The 24,632-nt window shown below is 35.6% G+C and overlaps 1 protein-coding gene across 2 annotated transcripts in view; it reads left to right on the forward strand.

The window, feature by feature from the left end:
* LOC121868805 overlaps positions 1 to 19,059 on the forward strand; it is a 213,782-nt gene extending 194,723 nt beyond the window's left edge. For both annotated transcript variants that reach the window (XM_042369754.1, XM_042369756.1), the window contains exon 19: positions 18,479 to 19,059. In XM_042369754.1, coding sequence (XP_042225688.1) covers positions 18,479 to 18,542 — 64 coding nt within the window. In that variant the 3' untranslated portion in view covers positions 18,543 to 19,059. The remainder of the gene's footprint in view (positions 1 to 18,478) is intronic.
* The last annotated feature ends 5,573 nt before the right edge of the window (positions 19,060 to 24,632 follow it).

A 24,632-nucleotide genomic window follows, 5' to 3' on the forward strand; every position in this document is an offset into this window, starting at 1 on the left:
TCCATTACTCTAGGTCGAACACACTCCAGGTTGTAGATTCCACGAAGCTCCTCGGCATCACCATAGACAACAAACTAAATTGGAAACCACACGTCAGTGAAGTTGTCAAATCCTCCAGTTTCCGTCTCCACCTCCTCCGCCGACTCAAGTCCCTCGGAGTTCCTGCACACGAGCTCCTCAGTGTTTACACAACATTCATACTTCCCAAGCTCACCTATGCCTCCCACACCTGGTCTTCCTCCCTAAATGCCACACAACGTAAACGCCTAGAAAAAGTGCAAAAGAGGGCATGCAAGATTATTCTCTCCCCTTCCTACTCCACATATCAAGAAGCGCTCAACACACTGACCCTTTCGACTCTCACTGACCATCACCACGACCTCATCTGCAAATTTGGTAAGAAGCTTCTACACCATCCCCGACACCGGCTCCTACTACCACCTGAGATCCCTTGTCCGAGAATTGCTGTTCGACACCACAACCGCATCCAGCCCATACGTGCACGAACTGATCGCTATAAGAACAGCCCAGTCCCAACCATTGTAAAGATTATCAATAACTTGTAATAAATCAGTGTATTCACTCCCAGTAAACACTGCTCCTTACACTGTCACTATGTTGAAATGAACTGTAGTTTGAGCTTTTCCCCATCTAGTTATTATATGTCTTATTTGTGTCACTTATGTTACTTGTATATTATTTGTAATTGCAACCCATTCCCCAAATATGTAACTGTATATTTTCAGCCTTCTGGCTGCCAAGCTCTTTCAATAAAACTGCTAATTATTATTATTATTATTATTATTACACACACACACACACACACACACACACACACACACACACACACACACGCATACATTACACACACAGACGCACGCATTAATGCACACACACACACACACACACACACACGCGACACGCACACACACACACACGTGCACACGCACACACACACGCACGCACACACACACGCACACACGCGCACACACACACACACACGCACGCACAAACACAAACACAAGCACGCACGCACGCACATTCGCTTTTCTGGACTGGGGTCTGCCCCAATTAGTCCGGTGTATCAAAGTAATATAGTACTGTACTGTACTTCTTTTTCCAACTTGAAAGTGTATAAGTAGATAACATTGTACAGTAATTTGACCTTAGTAAGATTTACTCTTGCTGAAAATAATGCCTTTAATATCAATAGAGTATTGTACACTGCTTCATGAGAAGTACCTTAAGCACTGTATTGTTAGAAGCTATGATATACTGGACCATGAATCAGATTACCTTATGAAGTCAAAGTACACAAGATGAGGACAAAGGCTACAACTGTTAGGTGATGAAATTTTACTAAATATTTTAGTAACAGATAATGTATTACCAATCAGTCAAACAAAATCTAATGTATTACGTAACAGTGAAAAGTTGCAGGCCTTTGGGACCTGTACTTGCTTTCCAGATATGCCTTGTTTTCACATAACAGATAATGACACAAAACAGATGTAACATATCATTTGGTTATCAATAATGGTTGCCCCTCATGTTTGAGGGTGGCCAGACCTTAGCCTATCTTGGTGTGTATTTGTTTAAGGTGTAGAAGCTGTTACTGTCAAAGAAACCACTTCCTGAGTAAAAACAGGAAGATTTGCAAATTGATTAACATCTTTTTTTTTTTTTTTTTACGGGAATTAGCCAACCCGGGCACAGGTCAAACGACCCACAACGGAGCCTAGGGGGGCGAAAAAAAAGAACGGAAAGAAATTGAAAATATAGTAAAAAAGGTTATACTGTATTAATCTACACCACAAAGATGCCGGAAAACCAGCTTTTTAAAATGAGACAGATTGTAAGAGCATGGAAACACAGAAGAAGGCAAAGCATTCCACAGTTTGGCTGTGTGAGGAAAGAAAGAGGTACTATAACGGGTTATTCTCGTGTGACCGATATCCACAGAGAAATGGTGGGCACCGCGGGCAAGACGTGTGTTATGAACCCACGGCCTTGCCGGCGGTACACAGGATGCCAAATCCCCTGAACATTGTCCGTTAAAGTACCTGTAAAAGAGAGAGAGTGAAGCAACATTGCGGCGAAGAGAAAGGGGAGAGAGATTGTCGACTAAAGGAGGAGAGTTAATAAGACGAAATGCCTTTGATTCCACCCTATCTAATAGTTGGACAGAAGAAGAGCCACCCCAGATATGAGAGCAGTTCTCCAAGTTAGGACGAATGAATCCCTTATATACTTGGAGCAACTGCTCAGGAGTGAAGTAGCTGCGGCATCTGTACAGCATTCCCAACTTTCGGGAGGCAGCTTTAGTTATACTAAGGATGTGTGATTTCCAGGACATATTGGAGGAAATGGTGAGGCCTAACATATTTATTTCAGAATTTGGGGGGATGATAGCGTCCTGAAATGTAATTGATGGGAGATCGTCTACTTTACAAAGTGTAATTGGTAAATATTGAGTTTTGTTACTATTGAACTTAACCAAGTTTGTGTCTCCCCATTCAGAGATGCTGCACAGATCCGCGTTGATAGAAGTAATGATATCAGTTCTAGAAACAGATCTAGTTTGAGAGTTAGGAGGAAGGGGAAATGTGAGGAAGACTGAAGAGTAGAATCATCGGCATAAGAATGGATAGAATTAGTTGTAGTGTGAAATAAATCATTGATAAAAAGAAGAAAGAGAGTTGGTGAAAGAACAGAACCCTGTGGGACGCCACTATTGGTAGAGAAAGAGCGAGAAATCGATCCCTCGACAACAACTGCCATGGATCGATTCTCAAGGAAGCAAGAGATGAGAGAACAAAGTGGGGGAGAGAAACCAAAAGAGGGAAGTTTAGATAGCAAAGACTTGTGCCATACCCTGTCAAATGCTTTGGAGATGTCAAGGGCCACGACAAAAGTTTCCCCATAATCCCTAAGAGAGGATGACCAAAGATGGGTGCAATAGGAGAGCAGATCACCAGTAGATCTTGCCTGGCGAAAGCCATACTGGTGATCCGACAAAAGAGAAAGGCGTTCAAGGTGGCGGAGAAAATGGGAGTTCAAGATAGTTTCGAAAATCTTAGAGAGGGATGAAGTTAGGGCAATGGGGCGATAGTTAGAGGGATTAGAATGGTCACCCTTCTTCGGGATGGGCTGAACCAAGGCATGCTTCCAAGAAGAAGGAAAAGTTTTGGTTTTGAGGCAAAGGCGAAAGAGGCGAGCAAGCACAGGGGCCAGAGCTTCAGCACACTCCCTCAGAACACGAGGGGGTATTCCATCCGGTCCATGCGCCTTACTCACATCCAACCTGGATAACACACCGGCAACCCTGCGAGTGGAGATTATAGGAAAGTGCATAGGTTCAGTAGGAGGTGCAGGGGTAGGATGGGTAGAGTGGGAATCGTCTAAGGTGGAATTAGAGGAGAATAAGGTGCCAAAGAGGTTGGCTTTCTCAGGGGGAGAGTTGGCTATAGAGTTATTAGGACAGAAGAGGGAAGGAAAAGAAGGCGTGCAGAAGTTGTTACAGATGTTTTTAGCTAAGGACCAGAAGGATTTACTAGAGGAAGAATTAGTCAGGACAGCAGTCTTTCTTTTAGTAAAATTCCGCTGATTGGACAAAGGAAATTGTCATCAAGAAACTTGCCCGGGGATCAAACCTAGGGTTTTCACTTGTGATATGAGTATGGTATGCTGACCGAGCAGTCATCATACAACTGAGAAAATTTATAAAATTGATTTTAAGAAGTTCAAAGCAAGAGATAGCAAGTTATTGAAGATGTACTTTAAAGTTCTGGGTTCAACTAGTACTGTACCAAAATAGCTTAGCTGGAAAATATACAGAAAATATTGAACCCTTTAGAGGGCAGGTGTTTCTCTAAGCTGAACAGTTTACCTTCTGATGATTCATAATATACACTGTAATACTACTAGACGTGGGGCCTGACCCATAATAACTCCATATAGGAATGAAAGACAGTAAACTGTGCAAGATAAATCCCGCAAGAAATACTGTATCGGGGATCTTAGGACACTCACTGAAAATAATGTAGAAGCTTAAGACTGAAGGTGTTCCATCATGTATCTGAGATATTTTATGGGTATGCCCTGGAAATTCTTAAAGAAAAAACTAAGAGCATTTGAGCATTCTGGTTGAAGTGGATATGCAGGCCTATAGGCTGCAAGCTCTAACAGTATGGTAATCAGAAGCTATTGAAGATTTTGGTCAAAGATGGGCTTCAAAAGCAAAAACAAACCTCGAAACCCATTAAGTAAAATTTGTAAACCAGAAAGTGGATTGAAACAGTTTGAACAAAATATTGGAAATTTGTAGTAGCTGTGGCATTTGTGAAAGATTCTCCATAAACTTCATTTATTTTTTATAGTTTGATGAATGACTGAAGAAATAGACATCTTGGTAAATATACAAAAATCCTAATTATATGGTTATCCCTCGTTATACATACGGACCATCTTTTGGGTAAGCAAGGATCACTTTCTGATAGTGAAAAAGAGGTGTAAGAATAAAAATATTTGATAAGTGAATTTTTTGATTGAAAACGTTCGTATAGTGGGGGATGCCTGTACAGTATACAGTGGTCGATTAACGAACACAAGTCGTTCCAGAAGGTCATTCGTTAACCGAAACCATTGTTTCAATGGGATTTTGGGTAATTGGTTCCAGCTCACCGAAAATTACAAAGTAAAAATAAATGCAGTAAAGTACAATTACTTTGAGGTGTGTGTGTAGAAGGCTCCTGGTTGATGATGATGATGATGGGAATTAGAAGTGGAGGTGGAGGAGAAGGAAGAAGAGAAGGAAGTGGGGGTGGAAATGAAATCACCCCATGCTTCATGCCATCATTTCACCCATAAAATTTTAAGTTCACGAGGTGTAATTCAAGATTATTTTCTTCAAATCAACACTGCACTGCACTAAATATTGTCAATATGTAAAATAAATTTCAGAATGACCATTAATTGTACTGTAAAAATGTAAAAATAGTTTATGTTCAAGAGAGCCACAAGCAAGATGTTACCTCCACTGACCAGAGATACAAACTGATGCCTTGCTGGGTGAGTCAAGTGGCTGAATGGTGCACCAAAAACTAGTTTCCTGTACTGCAATTATGTTAAATAAGTGTTCAAATGACTCAAAAATTTAATATAAAACTTGGAAAATTATTGAATAGTACAACCTTCTTGATATTTACTCAAATGGGAACGAATTTAAGCCCTAGAACCGATTACTGTATTGGCGGACTAATATTCCAGCTGGTGAGCAAGCGAAAACATGTTGAGAGGAATGCGTAAGGAATTCGTTTACCGAATTGAATATTCTTATGGAAGGTAATTCGTTAACCGAGGGATCACTGTATGGTATAATAATGTTATTAAGAATAATGTGAAGACAATTCATATAATTATGAGCCTTTTTTGTCCTCCAAAAAATTATACAGAAGTTCTGTACTACTACCGGTTGTACCTCTCTAGTCCAGCATTCTGTGGTCCGGAACGATTTTAGTTTGCCCAATAGCCGCTACGCGGCGTTGGCGGAGTGGCGGTTGGAAATCAAAGTTTGTTTACATCCGGCAGTTCGGCTCTCTCTCTCTCTCTGTTTGTCTATACAGAGTACAGTAGGCTCTCATATTTGGACACCTATTTAGACTGTAAAAACCTCGTGAAATTCAAATCTTCCAAATTTAAATACAACTTCCTATGGAGAAAATTAATTTGAGTCTGGTACTTTCGATGTTTGGCTAAATTTTGCCTTATTTACCCTACTATTTTGGCAAATTACTACCTGTAATCCTAATAAACCAACGAAAATAACACAGATAAAGTTAAATAAAAACTAAAAACAACACAAAAAAAGTTTTTACGTTCTACAGCTTCAGCTAGAGCTGAACCTGATGACTTGGCAACTTCGTCATCTGAGTAAAAACACACACAACAACATTGGCTGTCCTTATGTTTTCAACTTTGCCACCACTGGTGGGTAGAATTTTTGTTTTAAACTCAGAAACATTAATTAAAATATATATGAACAGTAAATAAGTGTTGCTTTCATATTCTTATGTAGAGTAATAACGATATGTTTTCACATGTGCACACTTACATACGCGATCTCACTTTTTTCTTTACCATTAATGGTGAGCTACTTCTATTGTTCCATTTATTAACATTAAATAACATTACTTAAAACAACCATATTCAATTTTTTACATTAATTTTACTACAGCTACAACCAGGGTCTTATTTTCTTCAGTTTTATATGTAGAACCAGTCAGTCACTGGTTTTGTAAACATTAATAAAAACAATGCTGTCTCATCTCCTCGTGTGTTTTAATATTCAATGTATTATTAATGAATTGTATTGTTCATTTTGCACACATAAACATTAATTCAATCAAAAAGACATTCAGTAATAAACAATAATGAATCTTTTGTACATAAGATAAATGACGCTGTTTACACGATTGTGCACGTCTCAACATTGGCGGGCCGCTCAAACCCCTTCGAAATTCGAGTTTCTGCCGTCAAAATTTTAAATTGTGTAGTTTCTTTTCTTTTTTTTTGTCAAAATAAAAAATGGTCGAATTACAAACTCGCAAAATTTGAGAACCTACTGTACAACATTTAACCCTTCAATATGTCTTCAGAGAGACCACAAAGCAGTGAAAGTGGTGCCAGTGCTTCCAAGTGTAAGCACAAGTCACTATCTATCCAGGAAAAGGGTGAATTTCCATGGTATGGCACCGGTCAGGTCCCAAGGTTGCCGGACTAGAGAGGTACAACCTGTAGTAAGCTCTACATTATTGTAAATATAATTGTTTCATCACCCACCTGTCCCTTACACAGCTGATGGGTGGCTCTGAGGTCAGGGTGAACATGAAAACTTAAGCATGCTGACTGCTTGTACCGGTATCCCTGTATGTTACTGTAGATGAACTAGGGTAGACACACACATACACATACTATTATACTGTATATAGTTTTGTAATTATGTTGAGTTGCAGTTAGGACACCAGTTGGCCTTAGTTGCCCAGGAGAGTACTACCATGGCTGGGAGAAATTAATGTGATGATCTCTCATACTGAGTGTTTTTCTTTGACCATATTGCTACTGTATCACCACTTGGTTGTCACTGACTCCTTAAATTTAATCCTTTTTTTTCATATATTGTTGCCCTCCAATCTTGTTACAGCATCTTAATTGTTTCCCCAATCTGTACTACTTTTACTTATACAGTACTGTACTATATTCCTCCTTCAGATTTACTTGTACTCTGTACTTATACTTTTGTCTGGTGTAAAGGTATATTTAATATTCTAGCAATTGGTTCAGACAATTTGCATAGTAGTCAGTGAAGTTTCCAGTTGAAAACCAGGGTCCAGGACCTTAACTTGTGGCTGGAACAAATCTACAATATTTTTATTACTATCCTATTATACCTGGGCCTCTAAAAAGAGACCTAATGGATACAAAAATTACCAGTGAAGGCTGTGAGTTTGTGTTACCATTCTAATGCAATACTTTGGTTATGTATTTTCTTACCCCCGTCCTCAATTTTCAGGCTACATAAGTGGATATTCTAAGTATTCTGGTAAGCTAGTTAGTTAGGTTTGGTGTGAGATCTGAGTGTGTGTGGCAGCCTAGTTTTTTTTGTTAATATGATTTATCTCAATTGTCACTGTGTTCGATTACAGCAGGACTCAGTTCACAAGACCCCATTCCTAGGGATATTTTTGGGTCCTTAAATAATTAATCAACTCTGAGTGGTAGAAATCGGTTTCAGAAACTAAGGACAATACTAGAATTCTACATTGGCAAGAGGGAGTTTGTAAAATCTTTCCCCATTTTTCATTTTATTCAAAAAACAAGCACCATACCTATACACCTGTACTCCATTGGGAGTGTATGGGTATTTGCACAATCATGGGGCTTTTTTCTTCCTTCCTATTTTAGCTGACTTCTGGTCAGTAATCATTCTAAACTGGCACCAAGTTATAAATGAAGGTTTGAGGTTGGTTTTCACAATGCATGTTGTTTAATAATGACAATTATAGTAGTGTACTGTAAATTTATTTACAATATTGTTAGATCACTTTCATTAGTAGTCACTGATGTTAAATTACAGCAGAAAATATGGAGGTTTTAGAGCCTATATCTCCAGTATCATGCCAAATTCAATCATCCTGGTTGCTTTTTATGGGCACATGACCTCATAGGTATTGAATCTTCTTTGGCTTTTTTTTTTAAGTCATATCTATAAGTCCATCTTACTAACAGGGGCCTGGGCATTGGCTAAGACCTTCATTAGCTGACACTTAGATTAACTAATTTTCAAGTCTGTTTGGTCTTATGGAGTTAAGAAGGTTAGTTACTCTAACACTTGGGAGCTTCTTGTTGCCTTCTCCCTTTCAATCAGCCTTTAAATATATGTACAGTATTGCCTGAGCCAGGCATCAGATTATATATTAGAGATTGACCCTGAAATACCATTTTAGCAAGCTTGGGTCATGTGTCTTAGGTTTCCTACTTTCCTATGGGGGCAACTGAGGTCAGCTGGAACTGGATTACCAAGAAACTGTAGTTTACAGTTGAGCCAAATGAAGATCACAAAGAAGTACATGTGTTAAAGTAGCCATAAAGACTCAGTCTTCACTGGTAATTTTTTTTCTATCAAACCTCTTTCAGCAAGTATGATGGAATGTATAAACTTGTTTTAAAATTTGGGTTTTCAACCCAAAGAAATATTTGGTTATTCAGAACTGTATATGATTTACATGATAAAAGGTCAACCATAAATTTGTATTTTAGGATCAGTACCTCAACTCTTTCACAAATTATTTTCTCTTAGTGCAGCAGGTGGCTTCTACTGCACTAATGCAATAGCCAAAGCATGAAAATGCTTTAATTATTATTTATTAGAATTAAGTTACAGAGATACAATAGTAACAAGAAAGTTTGAGGAATATTTTGCATGCCTTACCCTGTGGTCGTGTGGGAACATACATAGTATATGTATGAGACCAAAATTTTTATGTTTTTGTAGTATGCATGACTCCAGAGACTGATAAACTGTAAAGCCCCAGAATAATTGCATTTGTGGTGAAGCAGAAAAGCTCCATTATAATTCATAACAGTTGGGAAGCACAAAACATAATTACTTGTAGTAACGTTTGTGTGCTATAAACCATATTTCTTCATGCAGCACAGAATGTTTCTCATAAATACCGTATTGTTCATTGTACGGAGAGTACAGGTATTGCCTCATTGTTTAGTATTCTTTATCTTTTTTTCAATTTAGTGAAATTGCATGCCTTGTACAGTATTCAGTAACAGATATTATATTAGTTTTGGTTTACTCTTCAGAAAAAATAATAATGCAGTATTAAAGTATTTGGATTACAAAGGAATTTGTTTCAAAATGGACTTACTCACCTCCACATATATGATTATTCTGGAATTTTACTGTGAATATTTCTGACATCCCAGTGTGGCATAAATTTGTTTTCACTGATTGTACTGTGCTGGTACAAGTGATGATAGTGATCACTTTGGATGTGTCAATAAATCACTGGACTTATTTGAAGTAGCTATCCAGGAAAGCTGTTTTATGTGGTTAAGTCTATGTTAGTTCCTACTGTAAGGTATTGACATTTAAGGCTGTGACAACTAATGTGTGTTCTGCTTTCTATCTCTTTAACTGCATGCAGCCTGGATGACTTGGTTTGTGGAGAAGAGGGAGTCACCACAAAGAAATTCTCAAAATCTTACCAAAAACTCTCTTCATCCTTTTCCTCTTCAGTCCCTCTCCCCACCATCCAAGAAAAACTCCCTGTAGATGAGACTTGCAATGTGTTGAGTGAAAGTAGTGATTCAAACCATAACTCCCATATCTCTGTAGAGAAAGGCAAACATTGTCAAGGTCCCGGCTCAGTTGAGGACTTACAGGAGGCCAGGTGTATCCCTATGGTTCAACGTTCCGTCTCATTGGGTTTAAGCAAAGTTTGTCCAAAAATTAATTCTTATGGAGCAAAATTAGGTTTGTCTTCATCCCTCCCTGAAGCTCCTGTAACTCCTGACATGATGGAATTATTGTTGCCTGCCATAAATGTGGAGCAGTTTAATGATAACGTGCATCATAGATGAGGGGAAAAAATCATGCCTGCACCTCACCCAAATGGATTTGTCTTCTGCCACCCTTCATGCATGCTAGGCTTTTTGTTTAATTATTTCCTTTTAAGAATGTTTCAAAGTTCCTAAGGTAAATGCAATGGAATTTATATGAAAATTTTAATATATGTGTAAATTTGCATTAAAAATATTCTGAAAATAGTGTAATACAAAGAGCTATGAAGAGAACAAAAAACTTGAAAATTTAATTATTTTCTATCTAAATCGTGTTCAAGTAGGAGCTGTCTGGAGATTTTCTTTATCTTTTCCCAAACACTGAATACTGTTCTACATCATTGGGAAACTTTGGGTACCCCACTCTTTCTGGCATTTAGAAAGAGAGAGAGAGAGAGAAAAAAAAAAGAATTGATGATGGCATTCCCTAGCATAAAGTAGGTCCTGAGGGAGAATCAAAGTTGTGGAGTCTGATCGTGTATTACTGTATTGTGCTATGCAGGAGAAAATCCAAAGTTTTGTGCAGCAATCTTCTGTAACCAGTTTGTTAGGTTAACAGCTTTATTTTCACTGAAATAAAACTTTTAAAATCATTTAAGATAATTATGCTAATAAAAGTCTGTTTAAATTATGTAACAACAGCAAAATTAAACTAGGAAAGAATTTTATTCAGTCTTACTAAAAAAAATTTAATTCAATAAGTAATATATTTGCACATTGCCCACACATAATTAATGTGAGTGGTACAATAATGCACCTCACATAAACTAACCCTTACCGTAAAGTGGGATGATTTATGTCCAAAACCTTTTGTAAAATTTTGCATATTTTGATATTACACAATTATAATAGTAGCCTTATGTCCACACAGTAAAATATATACAGGTTGAACCTCCCTAATCCTGCACCCTTTGGACCTGACCGGTGCCAGACTATAGAATTTTCCGAACCACAGGTGGTCTTTGTAAAATACATAGTATTAATGATGTCACACAGTTTTAATGTGCTTAATGCGCCTAATGTTTCTCTGGGCACGTTACACTGTCCTAAGGACAAAGCTGTATTGTGCATGTTCTCAAAATAATGTACAAAATGATTACTAAAATTTTTGTCTCGGTGCAAACTATAGCATGATTATATTCAAATTAATCACTATCTTATAAGAATTCCAGCAATGTAAATTATATTTTCCCGTGTCACTTCTGTGATATTTTATAATAAAAAAACATAAACTCAAGCTAAAGGACAAATAAACAAATAAATACTTCACTAGACCTTCCGCCCCAACTGTCAAACATGTCACTGTCACCTTCCCTCCCTCCCTCCCTCCCTCCCTCCCCATCTTCCCAGCCAGGGTTTGGTGTTTTAGGCTTAAAGTTTTTATCTTATATAATGTCACAGACTAAAGTTAGGAGAATATAATTTGTATTGCTGGAATCCTTACAAGACAGCGAATAATTTGAATATAAACATCATATATTTTGCACAAGAGATAAAAATTTTGGGTCTCTGTAATAAAATTCCTAAATTAGAACTAAAAGTTGCATGTCTAATGCGAGCTATAGCATGTTTATATTCAAATTAATCACTATCTTATAAGAATTCCAGTAATGTTAATTATTTTCTCCCATGTCAGTTCAGTGACATTTTGTAAGAGAAAAACTTAGTCACTCTTAAGGACAGATAAATAAATAAGCAGTAGACCTTGGCATCAACTGTCAAACATATCTCCTCACCTCCCTCCCTCCACTCATCTTCCCAGCCAGTAAACAGACCATTTTGCACCCCTTAATTTTAGCTGTGTTGATTTATGAGTGTTTGTTTTAACATAATGCAACAAAAAACAATGTTTTGTTTATTCTAGAAGGGCTGAGGTGCATCTGGGTAGACTCAGTCTTTTTAGTATTTTGTGTTTCTCTCAAGTACCAAACTAAATTATTCCATTGAAACAACACCTTGATATAGTGGGAATTCGGTTTAAAGTGACCTCTCTTGGAACATATCTCGTGTTATACCCAAGTTCTACTGTACAGTGTAATTATAATAAAGGAAAATAGATAAACAATAATTCACATTCTGCACTTAAATGACAAAATAGTTATGGTACCTGTACCTGTAGTACATAAATTGGTGATGTTCACCTGTAAAGAAGAAAAAATATCTGTACAGTAAATTAAATAATAAAATAAATATGCTTAGGAGGTGATTAAGGGTAAATAACAAGTGAAATATTACAGAAACACTTGAAATACCTAGGAATGCACCAAACTCCAGGAGGACCAGATGTAAACAAAGGGTATGCCGAACCATGGATACTAGTGCTGGTGGGTACTAGCGGCCGTCCGGCAAATTAAAATTTTGCCGGACAATAGAGTGCCGGATTAGGGAGGTTCAACCTGTATTATAAATACTCTTAATGATTACAGGTCAACTAATGAGAAAAAGATAAAGCAGAAGAAAGATAGTAAGACATATATATATATAAAAAAAATGGATAACTGTACAGCGATGATAATATTGTGCAATGTGTAAATATATTCATCGGAGCATTAAGTGTACAGTAAGTGTAGCATGAATAGCGTGAGAGGAGGCATAACATCAGTGGAAGAGAAGGAAAACAGGATTTATTTTGTTTACAATTCCGGATATTTTCCAAAATTTACAGCTATCAAAAGGTATTAGTGTTTATATGGAGCTGTCATGGAATCATCCTGGCTAGAGTTGACAGCTGTGGTCCAATCAGAAGTTGACAGCTGTGGTCTGTTCAGAAGTTAACATCTGTGGTCTGATCAGGAGTTGACAGATTTGCCCCAAATGGGATTAGACAGCATTGTTTACCGTATATCCATGTGAACTAAAGTACAGGTATATAACTTGTCCTGGACATGAGTCAGAATGGTACCTAAAGAACCTGCTTCCAAAAAAACATAAACTGCTAATTGTTCCACACCTTAAGGTGCGTTTACACGAGCTAAGTCGGCTGATAAATCGGTGATAAATTTGCAGAATTATCCTGGATTTATTTGTGAAAGAATTAACAGACTAGTTTATGACTTCTTGAAGATTTTTTGGCTGTTTACACTGTAATATTTGTCCTGGATAAATCAGTAGTCATTATGGATTCCGACAAAGAACTTCTGTTCGCAGCAGCAAATGTAATTTTACAGAATAAAGTAGTCGTAAAAAAAAGACGGAGGCTGTGGCTAGAAACATTTTTTATAAAAGAGTCAGGGAGCATATCATTCTGTATGAATGATCTGTGTATAGAAGATGTACAAGGCTTTAAAACTTTGTGTGAATAATTTTCAGTGATTTTGAAGATCTGCAAATGATTGCTCTGTATGTCACACTGCAGAATACCATTTTCAGATAGTGTATGCAATTTCACTAGCAGAATAACTACAGAAGCTGTCACATAGATATTTCTTGCCACAGTAGATTCATACTGAAGCCTCATGTACTTGCACTGAATTTCAAAAGCAAAAATTGGCTTGATTATCCCAAAAGTGTGTAGAATGATTATTGAGATTATCAAAAATAATATACAGGTAGGGTTAGTTTATAATTATACAGTACACAATTTAATGTTTTTATATGTCATACTGTAAACAAACATCAAAGCTTAATCAAGTAGCTTTTGATGCCAGTAGGCTAATGATTTTTGCTTTATTTAATGTCAGTAGGCTTGGGATTTTGTAGGTATTATGGAATAGTAAAAAAAAAAAGTTGTGGTTAATTAAGGTAGAATATGGTATTTAAAGGAATAAATAAAAAAATGTCAAAGGTAATGTTTGAAATACACTAAACTCTTGTATCTTGCACCATACCTCTGAGTGGCACAACACATGCAGCTGAACTAATAGAAGCATACACTGTGCATGCATGAGTCAGCTGACTTTTATATGTTTTCATCCAGAGAAATTCCTCTCGGATTTATTTTTATTTTTTTTATTTATTTATCGACTGACAAATCCACATAATATCTACAATTTATTGCAAACATTCATCAGATTTGTTGGCGGCTTGTCAAGTCAGGTGATATATCCGTGGTGTAAATGCACCTTTAAAGTGTTGAAGATTTATTGATACCTGGTGATAACTCTTTCAAAGTATTTTGCAATTTGTTTATCAAATGAGTGAAGATATTGCCTCAAAGAGCTTGTACAAAGAAGTAAATTGATAGTAAAAGACATAAGTAAGGAGATCTATTTAAAGAAATTAAGTGGTAAACTATAATCTATGAAGGAATGGTAAAAGGAACATTGGAATCTTTGAATGATTGGTAGCGTAACTTGGCAATCTCTGTGTGGAATTTGAGAAAGTGCATTCAAATCCTCCTTATAAGCTAGTGTAAATACGACTAATTAAGGAAATACTGTAAAATAAAAAATTTCTTTTGGTGACCATAACGTATCTATTTGTCATTTGCAATAATCTTGGGAACTAAATGAATTGTGAAGTACAGTATACTGTATAATGAAGAAGTTAGTGATAGCTGACATGGAACAAGCTGATGTTCAATTTTAATTAATATTTTGTCATGCTTTATTAGCAATTTGTGTAGTACAGTACTGTACCATGAACACAAAGAGTAGCTGGTATTTTGATACCAGAAAAGACAGTCATCACATGCAGTATTTAGCAGTATTTAGTGTTAATATAGAAGTTAAGTTCATCATCTTCAATTTTGAGTGAAATATTATATTATCTATTGTACTGTACTGTAATATTGCATTGTGGCAGTACAGTGCCTCAGACTAGCTCCGCATGGTTGAAACACACATATATTGGTATTGAAATCTTGATCAGAATGTGCCTAAACTAAGATATGCAGAAGTGACCTTTATAAATGGATGAATACCCATTCATTCTTTTTTTTTAAATATGACAGTGCCTACATAACTTTTATAGTAATATTTAATGATTGGTGTGGATCATTAACTTACCTCTTGTTCTCCTAATATTAATAGAAATTCATGTTCTTCAGAACCAACTTCAATGGAATGGCTTTGCTACCTATTTGAATTTGTGTAATTATGAACAACTTGCATTTTGCTGCCAGAAATTCCATGGTTGTAAGTGAATGTATGTCACATAGTTCATTGAAATTTTAGTTGTCATGCCCTCTATAATACAGATATAGAGATGTTTATGTCACTACCAAAACTTGCTGTTATGCATTTTCAGTGTGATATTAAATTTATATATCAAGAATAATCCTTGCAATACATGAATTGACTTGCCTTTGTAAATGTTGAAGACAATTACAGTACATATTTCTTAGAAGGAAAGAGATGATAATTGCTGCAGTATTATATTGATATTACTACTAAACCTGTACCAAAAATATGATATAGTACAGTACTGGTAAATATAAGTTTACAGTAGTGTCGGGATATATTGCGAGATAGGGTCCAACGATGTTTGCTATATACAAAATCACGATATATAATTACATGTAAGCAATGGGGAAAATAGGGTTAGGTTCTGGAGGCCCAAAAAAGTTACTAAACTTGACTTAACGAGTTCATTTTCTTACTAACTAAAGCACCAATGAACACTAGACTCGGGAACAACAGACTATTTCAATATCAATATCAAGTAACACCAGACTCGGCAGCTGATGCACCATCCTGGGAACACCAGACACGGCAGTAGACGCAACACTGTCACCCTCACTTGACAATCCCACGCCTACATAAACAAACACCAAAAATATAAGTTACAGTATTAAATATTTTCCATTAAAGCTTTCCACTTTCTTCACTTCACTTTTCACGTCACTAGCAACCCATTTACACTCGCATTAGAAATTGGAATCTGCACCGGACTCGGCAGCTGACGCGTCATTTTGAGAACAACAGACGATACACTGCCACCCTCACTTAATGATCAAAAACGAACAAACTAAAAAATTTAGTTCCAGCATTAAATCTTTTCCATTAAGCTTTCCATTTTTTTCACTTCACGTCACTAGAAACCCATTTACACTCCCCTTAGAAGTCGTAATCTGCAGCAGTCGGCTGCTTTCTCGTCACTTACTCAGAAAGACTGAACGGGTGAGCGTGATTGCGTGAGTGAACAGCCACAGTAGCGCCTCTGGTGAGCAAATAACGCATTTGTTTGCCATGGTGGTACATTTGAAATATTTCCTGCCAAATTTTCCTCGCAAAATAAAAAAAATTTTCGCTATACAGTACTGTATATAGGAAAATGTCAATAATTTTGGTAGCCGCGATATAAAAAAATCGTTTTATAAAGTCGCTATATATATCCTGACCCTACTGTAGTTACAAATGAATAATCCGTATCAAACCTTTTGTTGCAGACTTCACTTAGTTTCTGTATAACATTTCTTTTTTCACAAAATATAACATATTTTGTAACCTTTTAGCAACTGTGACTACTGTGTTATCCAGTTGATGTAAAGTGAATGTATGACTGAATTTGTTACTAATTATTTCTATATTGCTTCTGTATCTACATTTTAGGGTTTTATATGGTTATTTAGTAACATTAATTAGTATAATGATGGTTTCATAATGGTCATATTTTCCTCCACTGGACGCCACTCTCTGAGGACTAATGAGGTAATCTTGTTTTAAAGCAATCTGATTTTTGTTTTTTGTTAAATAATATTCATAATTTTTTGTATCTTTTTTTTTTCTTGCATTTTGGATACTGTAGTGTATTATTCCATAGTCCCAGATGACTGAAGAATGACTGCAGTAATATAGATGCAGTACAGGTAGTATATCAATTATCCATATCTCCAGATGCAAATTATTTTAACCAGACAAAAAACAAATATACTTTGTACCAATCATCCAGTGTGTTTAAACCAGCTTGGTGTTAGTGCTTCGTTGCATTACTCCACTTTTACTGACTAAAACTGTACCAATGCATTCCATATGGCATCCAAAATATAATCAATGGTTGCCTTATCATCTCCTACATTGTTTGCTTAAAAAGAGGAGAAAGTTACATTATCAATAAACAATAACATAGAAATATTGCAGCAACTAAATGTAGATAAGAATGCAAAGAAATTCATGGGTGAATTTCATTTTGGGTTTGTCTGACTGCATTCTCTAACCTTTAATAGTTTTTGTTCTAGGCTCATTATTTCCAAAATCCAGAAAATTTCCAAATCCAGGTCAATTCTGGTCCCAAGCTTACTGGATAATTAATGTATTACCTGTATATTCTAATTACTGTATAGAGCTACATATTTGGATTCAATCACATTATATAAAAAAATTTATGTACAGTAGGTTACATTAAAATCTACCGTATTAGCAGTTGCCTCTTCTTCATGTAATGCATCATTAACTTTGCTCAAAAAGAAATTTGTACAAGCCTCTTTGTTTACCATTTTTCTCTTTTTTTTTCTTAATGAGATCTTGTGTATTTCCTATTGTGGACCTTCCCTTTAACCACTCCTTCTTTCATATCTTTACCCTTTAAATTTCCCCATCCCCATCTGTGTTAGGAGGAACCTTGCTTTGATACAGTTGGCTGTTTTCTCCATTGTAAGAGATGGTCATTTACAAAGAACTTACAAAACCTCTCAGCATTATTGACTCAAAATATACGACCAGGGTATTAGGTGGTGGAGACAGGGCAGGGTATAAAAAGGAGAGACAGGACAGGGTATAAGGTGGTAGAGACAGGGCAGGGTATTAGGTGGTAGACATGGCAGAGTATTAGGTGGTAGAGACAGGGCAGGGTATTAGGTGGTAGTGACAGGGCAGGGTATAAAGTGGTAGAGACAGGGCAGGGTATAAGATGGTAGAGACAGGGCATGGTATTAGGTGGTAGACATGGCAGGGTATTAGGTGGTGGAGACAGGGCAGGGTATGAGGTGGTAGAGACAGCAGAGTATTAGGTGGTAGAGACAGGGCAGTGTATTAGGTGGTAGAAACAGGGCAGAAATGTTTCTTGCATTTTCTCATTAGAGTTACCAGAGACCAAGAGCAGGAAATGGCTTGCATTAAAAATATAATACTGTATACAGTATTAAGAAAAATGAATAAAACGTCAAGGAATCTTCAGATGGTAAATAAGAATTACAGTACTAATGTTTTGTTGATTGTACTCTGGTAGTTTTAGAAGCAATACAGTATCTTTTTTTTGAATGGAGAATCTACTTAGATTCTCCTCTGTTGTAGCAGGGTTTTGTCATTCCTTTACCTCTACCTTTTATATTCTTTTGTTAACCTAGCCTTCTTCCTCTTTGCCTTTACAGTAACCTTTCATTTACCTAGCTTTTTCTCCCTTGCAACCTTTATTCTTCCTCCCCCTCCATTTACACTTTCATTCATAATCCTCATTTATCTTTTTCCAGGGAGTATGTGAAGGATCCACGTGAGGAACGGCGAGCGTGGCTCAGGAAAGCAAGGGCAACATGAGTCATCATCAATATACTTTCCTACGTTCTTACGCTTTATACACAAACACTAATATATCTGCATATTTATTTCTGTCCATGTGTATGCTAATGTCAAATTATAATTATGTTCTTGCATTCATATGCTCACAGTCGTGGAAACATTCTCACACACTCATAAATGCTCAATCAGATTAAGCACTGTGCGTCAGTCTGAGAATAATTTCTGTGATGCAGATTATGATATATTGGTGAAATATTTACAGTACATGATGTGTTTTTAACTTCACAGGGTACTAAATATATATATATACAGTCCTGCGCCGGTTAACGTCCTAGATATGTTCTTGGAAACGTGACGTTAACCGAAATGGACGTTGTTCGATCATCACAAAAACGCTATATCGAAAGTACAGAACTTATGGGATTTATTCTAATTGGTTCCTAATTGGATCCTAGTGCTGTCACTTGGTACCCCTGTACCATAACACCAGAAGCAACTGGCCAGTGTCACAAGTATATACAGTACAGTACAGTCATCCCTTGGTTATCGTGCCTAATTGGGACCCCGCCGATAACGAAAGTACAGAACCTATGGGATTTATTCTAATTGGTTCAGGCACTCAAGACCCAACCCCAATTTTCCCATTTTACGACCATTTAGACCCACTAAATATATATATAATGTTATGGTAGATATCAGAAACACACATAGGCATGGCTAGGTTTATTACAAAGTGATGAAAAGGGTACGCTCAATACTGTAGTCCACAAAACATGTAGCTATGCTTTTTTTATTTGGTCTCCCATCATACGAGTCCATTTTCTCTCACTTCAGGACGCCTGAGTCCTCCGTTTTCTCTCAATCTTAGAGTGCACCCGAGACTTCGTTATTCCTTAGTAATGACACAATTTTATATTGCAACTGGGGTTGCAATTGTTGAGGCAATTTAGATATCTCTGATTACAGTTGGAATATTCAAGATCCATTGTGAGTGATGTTTAAAGCTTCAACTGTCTTTATGGTTGGTAAAACTTGTCAAGTCTGTCAGTCTGAGTGGCATGTGTGAGTGCTTGTGTTTGTACAACCGCTTTCATTCAGACCCACTAAAGATATAACGTTATGGTAATTATCAGAAACACACATAGGCATGACTAGGTTTATTACAAAGTGATGAAAAGGATACGCTCGATACTGTACAGTGGGTAGTCCACAAAACATGTAGCTATGCTTTCCTAACTTGAGTGCCCCGTCATAGGAGTCCGTTTTCTCTCGCTTCAGGACGCACAAGTCCTCCATTTTCTCTCAATCTTAGAGTGCACCAGAGACTGTTATTCCTTAGTAATGACACAGAATTTGAAACTGCAACTGGGGTTGCAATTGTTGAGGCAACTAGATATGTCTGATTACAGCAAATGTGTTATTGTCAATTTGTAGGTGAAAGATTTTATCCTCAATAGATGTAGGTTAACATTACACCTGGAGGCAAATTCTTACTAAAGCCTAAGGAAGGAAGGATATTCCTTTAACACATAATATCTGGCCAGTATGGGGAGGATCATCGTGTCTCCGTCAGGGGGTCGTGGAGTGGTGGCCCAGCAGGCGTCACGGAGGTTTTTCGGGGGCTCGGACGTTGTTCAGTTGGACGTTAACCGGCACATGACTGTATATAATAAAATGGACTAAAATACATACAAGATACATCTCTTAGGAAATGTTACAAAATACCAACTTATTCAAGCCCAAATATTGACACATAAATTATCACTTATGGTACTCATACAAGATGAATTAACAGGTATATGATCATTATTACAATTATTGTAATAATTGTAAAGTGCTACTTACTATGGGTACATGAAGATTTTTCTTCAAACAGTAAAAGAAGTTATGAAGCACAACGTGTTTATACAGTGGTCCCTCCATTAATGAGCACAATTGGTTCCACAGAGTCACTCGTTAACTGAATCTATTATTTCAATGGGATATTGAGTAATTGGTTCCAACTCACAGAATTCCCTTTAAATTAATTAAAAAGTACATACAAAGTACTGTATACCAGTAATAGAATTAGACAAAACATTAAATGCCTTCTTCGTATTTCTTAATAATTTCTTGTTTCACTTGAATTGAAATCGCCTTCTGAGATTTCTTCGACCCATGCTTGATAATTTCACCAATAAAATTTTAAGTTCACAACAATTTATTTAACTAATTCCAGGTTTTTTCATTTAAACCAACACTGCACTGTATATTATATCAATATGTTAACTAAATTTCAGAATGACCAATAATTTTAATGTAAAAATGCAAAAATATTCAAGAGCACAACTTTCTCTGTGTTTGCTCCACTGGAAACAAAGCTAAACAGAGAACCGATTATTGGTAGACGAGTCAATATGCTGATGCGCGCAAAAAGTGTTTCTCATACACTAGCGTAGCTCGGGGCGGTCCTTCCCGGCACTTTTGGGTCTGCTCATCACCCATATCTGCAGCTACTGGAGACGTTAATCCATCCCTTTGTATCGGCGGCAAGTTAATCCTTGTCATGTCTGACCTAACACCTGACCCACATCATCACGGCCACGTCATGAGCTACACCCTTGCTATGAGGCCCCCCGCCATACACACAACCTGTAACCTGTTGAGGGGGGGAGCGGCAAACTCAAGGGCCGCCCCGGGCGGCACACACTCTAGCTACGCCACTGTTCTCATAAGGCTGTGGTTAATAGAATTTGTACTAGTTAATAGAACTGAAGGTCCTTACGGGAGGGAACTCGTTAACTGAATCTCGTAGATTGAACCACTCATTAATGGAGGATCCACTGTACAGTATTTATATTTTAATCCTAAATAAACTTGCGTATGGTAAAAAAACAAAACAATAAGATTCAAATTCATATTAATTTTTTCTAAGTTATAATTGTCAATGTCAGAAAGAACAATCCTTCATGATTATTTTGTGCTTGGATGCAAGAACACTTACATGAACTTATAGATTGCCTGATAACATTCAGATATAAATTAACCATTTTAATACAAATGCATAATAAACTCTCCGGGAAATTGTTACACTAACATGATACAACGCACTATTGTTTCAACAATATTATACCATATATCAAACTCATATAAATACAAATATTCATGTAGTCTTGTGGATACAGTATGCAATGAAAGTTTGTTAGAATGGTGATGAAAGAAAATATTAATACTGTACTGTAGAGAAGTTGTTAAAATGACCTGTATGAGGATGACTGTGCCTGCAGCCCTTCTGAATAAGAATCATATTATTAACACATGACTTACAGTTTACTCTGAAAGCCATGATATTGGCTCCTCTTAATGAAATCACAAATAATAGCTTTGCTTTCAACACATTTAGTAGTTCACTTTTTATATGATAACTTAGATACTGTATCTGTATCTGAGGTCAAAGATGGTATTTTCACTTGTATAAATTACTTAAAGATGGCAAATACTATAGGACCTCACTGATTCCAAAAAATTATGTATATATATATATATATATATATATATATATATATATATATATATATATATATATATATATATATATATATATATGTATATTATATATATATATATATATATATATATATATATATATATATATATATATATATATATATATATATACTATATATATATATATATATATATATATATATATATATATATATATAATATATATATATATATTTATATATATATATATATATATATATATATATATATATATATATATATATAATATATATATATATATATATATATATATATATACTATATATATATATGTATATATATAATATATATATATATATGTATATATATATATATATATATATATATATATATATATATATATATATATATATATATATAATATATATATATATATATATATATATATATATATATATATATATATATATATATATATATATATATATATAATAAAAAACTCTGGTATCACACTTATCCAAAAGATTTATATTTTTTTCCATTATCCTAAGTGGCTTTCCATGTTAGTGTCTAGCTAAACTTGCAGCACCAGCAAAATAGAAAGTTTAGAGATGAATCTAGATTTCTTGGTAAATTTGAATTTGCTCTCTTGCAGTCTACTGTAGTGTGATTACCAGAATGTGTATTTAAAAAGAGTTTTACTTCAATTGGTTTATTGCTACCAAATAACATCTAGCATAGGTGTGTCTACACGTTTTGATATTGGACAACTTATGGGTATGAGACTGCATTGACTAGGGAAGATTTAATTCCTTTCAATTCCAGGTTCCTAAGAATGTTTGACTTATCTTAATTATGATGGACTTCTTGCCACCAATTTTGCCATATAAATAAGCAAGTATACTTGCCAGTGCCATAAGCTAGTACAGTATGAAGTAACATGTTGATAGGAGGCCTTAATACTTAGTGGCTGGCAAACACTGTATCAGTAGAAGATAAACTGGCAGGCCACAATCAGGTTAAGTTGTGACTATTGACAATTTTACCAGAATGTATCTCATAATGCTCCTAAAAGAACACTTGTTCTTGTACTATAATCTGAGATTCTTTAGATTTGAAGCTTATTTCATACAAGTCAAGTTGCTGTGTATGTATATTACTTTATGATATTTCATTATTCATAGTTATTTATAAAGAAATTTTTCATGCATAAATATTTATACATAAATTTTTAAGTTTGATGACAGTAATTATGTTCTGCATTAAAGAAATAAAGTTACATTTAATTTATTGTATGATCTAAAACTATTTAATAAGTACAGAGGCACGATATTGTAGTTAATGTGGTTCCTGGAGTAAGAGTTGGGTGTCTTATTGTACAGTGTAAATTTAGCTTTATTATCAATTATGAGGTATGGCCAGAGTAGCATAGTGATATGCTGTAAGTGCTGTGAAAGACATTGATGAATATATGCAAACTGTTCTTTTGATTTATGGAGGCTTTTGTTGAAGATGCTGTGGAAATTCAACCCATTAATGCATATGTTTTTACTTGTGCCTTAAGCTTGTCATGCTAAAGTCATTGACTACAAATGAGTACAGTATAACTTTACAAGTTGTTGTATCCTTATTACATATTTAAAACCTATTTTAAATTGTATTTCTATAATGTAAGAAATAGGCTTTTTCACAGTATCGCATAGTCGTCTTTTGTTACGTAGATAAAAGCCTTCAGTTTGTATTTATTCCCTCAAGCTGCTATGCAAATGTTATGTCAAAATGGTATATAGTATATTTATCGTTAATGTTATCGTGATTAGGGAATAAAAACTAAGCAATAGTAAATGCTCGGGTTTATGTGCTTCAGTCTGCGAGAACTGTTAACTGAACACTTTTGATGTAAAGATGTTTTAGTTAAAAAGATCCCATTTTCCATTTTATTCTTATCCATTATGAACTTTAACTGACTTTTATGATGAGTAACAACAGCATTCAATTTATATTTTTTCTTAATATATTGTTTTTGTTGAACTGGAAACTTTGTGTGTCTAATATGTAAGTCCTGCTTTAGGACACATCTCATTTTCTCATGTATGTAAGACTATTTTACACTCGCAGAACAATAGATTTTGTAGGTTGTTTTACTGTATTTGACATTTTAGACAATGTTTTTTTCTTAAAAATTTCCTATTTAATATCAAGTAGTTAATGATCTGATGTCTTGGTTACATCATACCAGGAATTGTGCAGGTCACATTAGCAGACAAAATTCTTGTTATAGAACAATCAGTTAGGTTGCTTACAGTTAATTTCTCAATACAGTACTTTTTTACTTGTCTGTAACCAAAATGTTCGATTTAATAATATTTCTTAAATGGTTTGTATTGTTTTGTTTCCTGAAATGCAAGTGAAATGAATATACACATACTAAGTACTCATTTTACAGATGCCACTGTCAATACTGAACATGCAAAATGCTACATGGGGTCCCCGAGTTATGAACGAGTTCCGTTCTGAGGATGTTATTTTGTATATACAGTGGTCCCTTGGTTAACGAACACAATTCGTTACAGAAGGTCGTTCGTTAACCGAAACCACTGTTTCAATGGGATTTCGGGTAAT

Source organism: Homarus americanus, unplaced genomic scaffold, assembly GCF_018991925.1.
Source record: "Homarus americanus isolate GMGI-L3 unplaced genomic scaffold, GMGI_Hamer_2.0 scaffold30535, whole genome shotgun sequence".
NCBI classification, from domain to species: Eukaryota; Metazoa; Arthropoda; class Malacostraca; order Decapoda; family Nephropidae; genus Homarus; species Homarus americanus.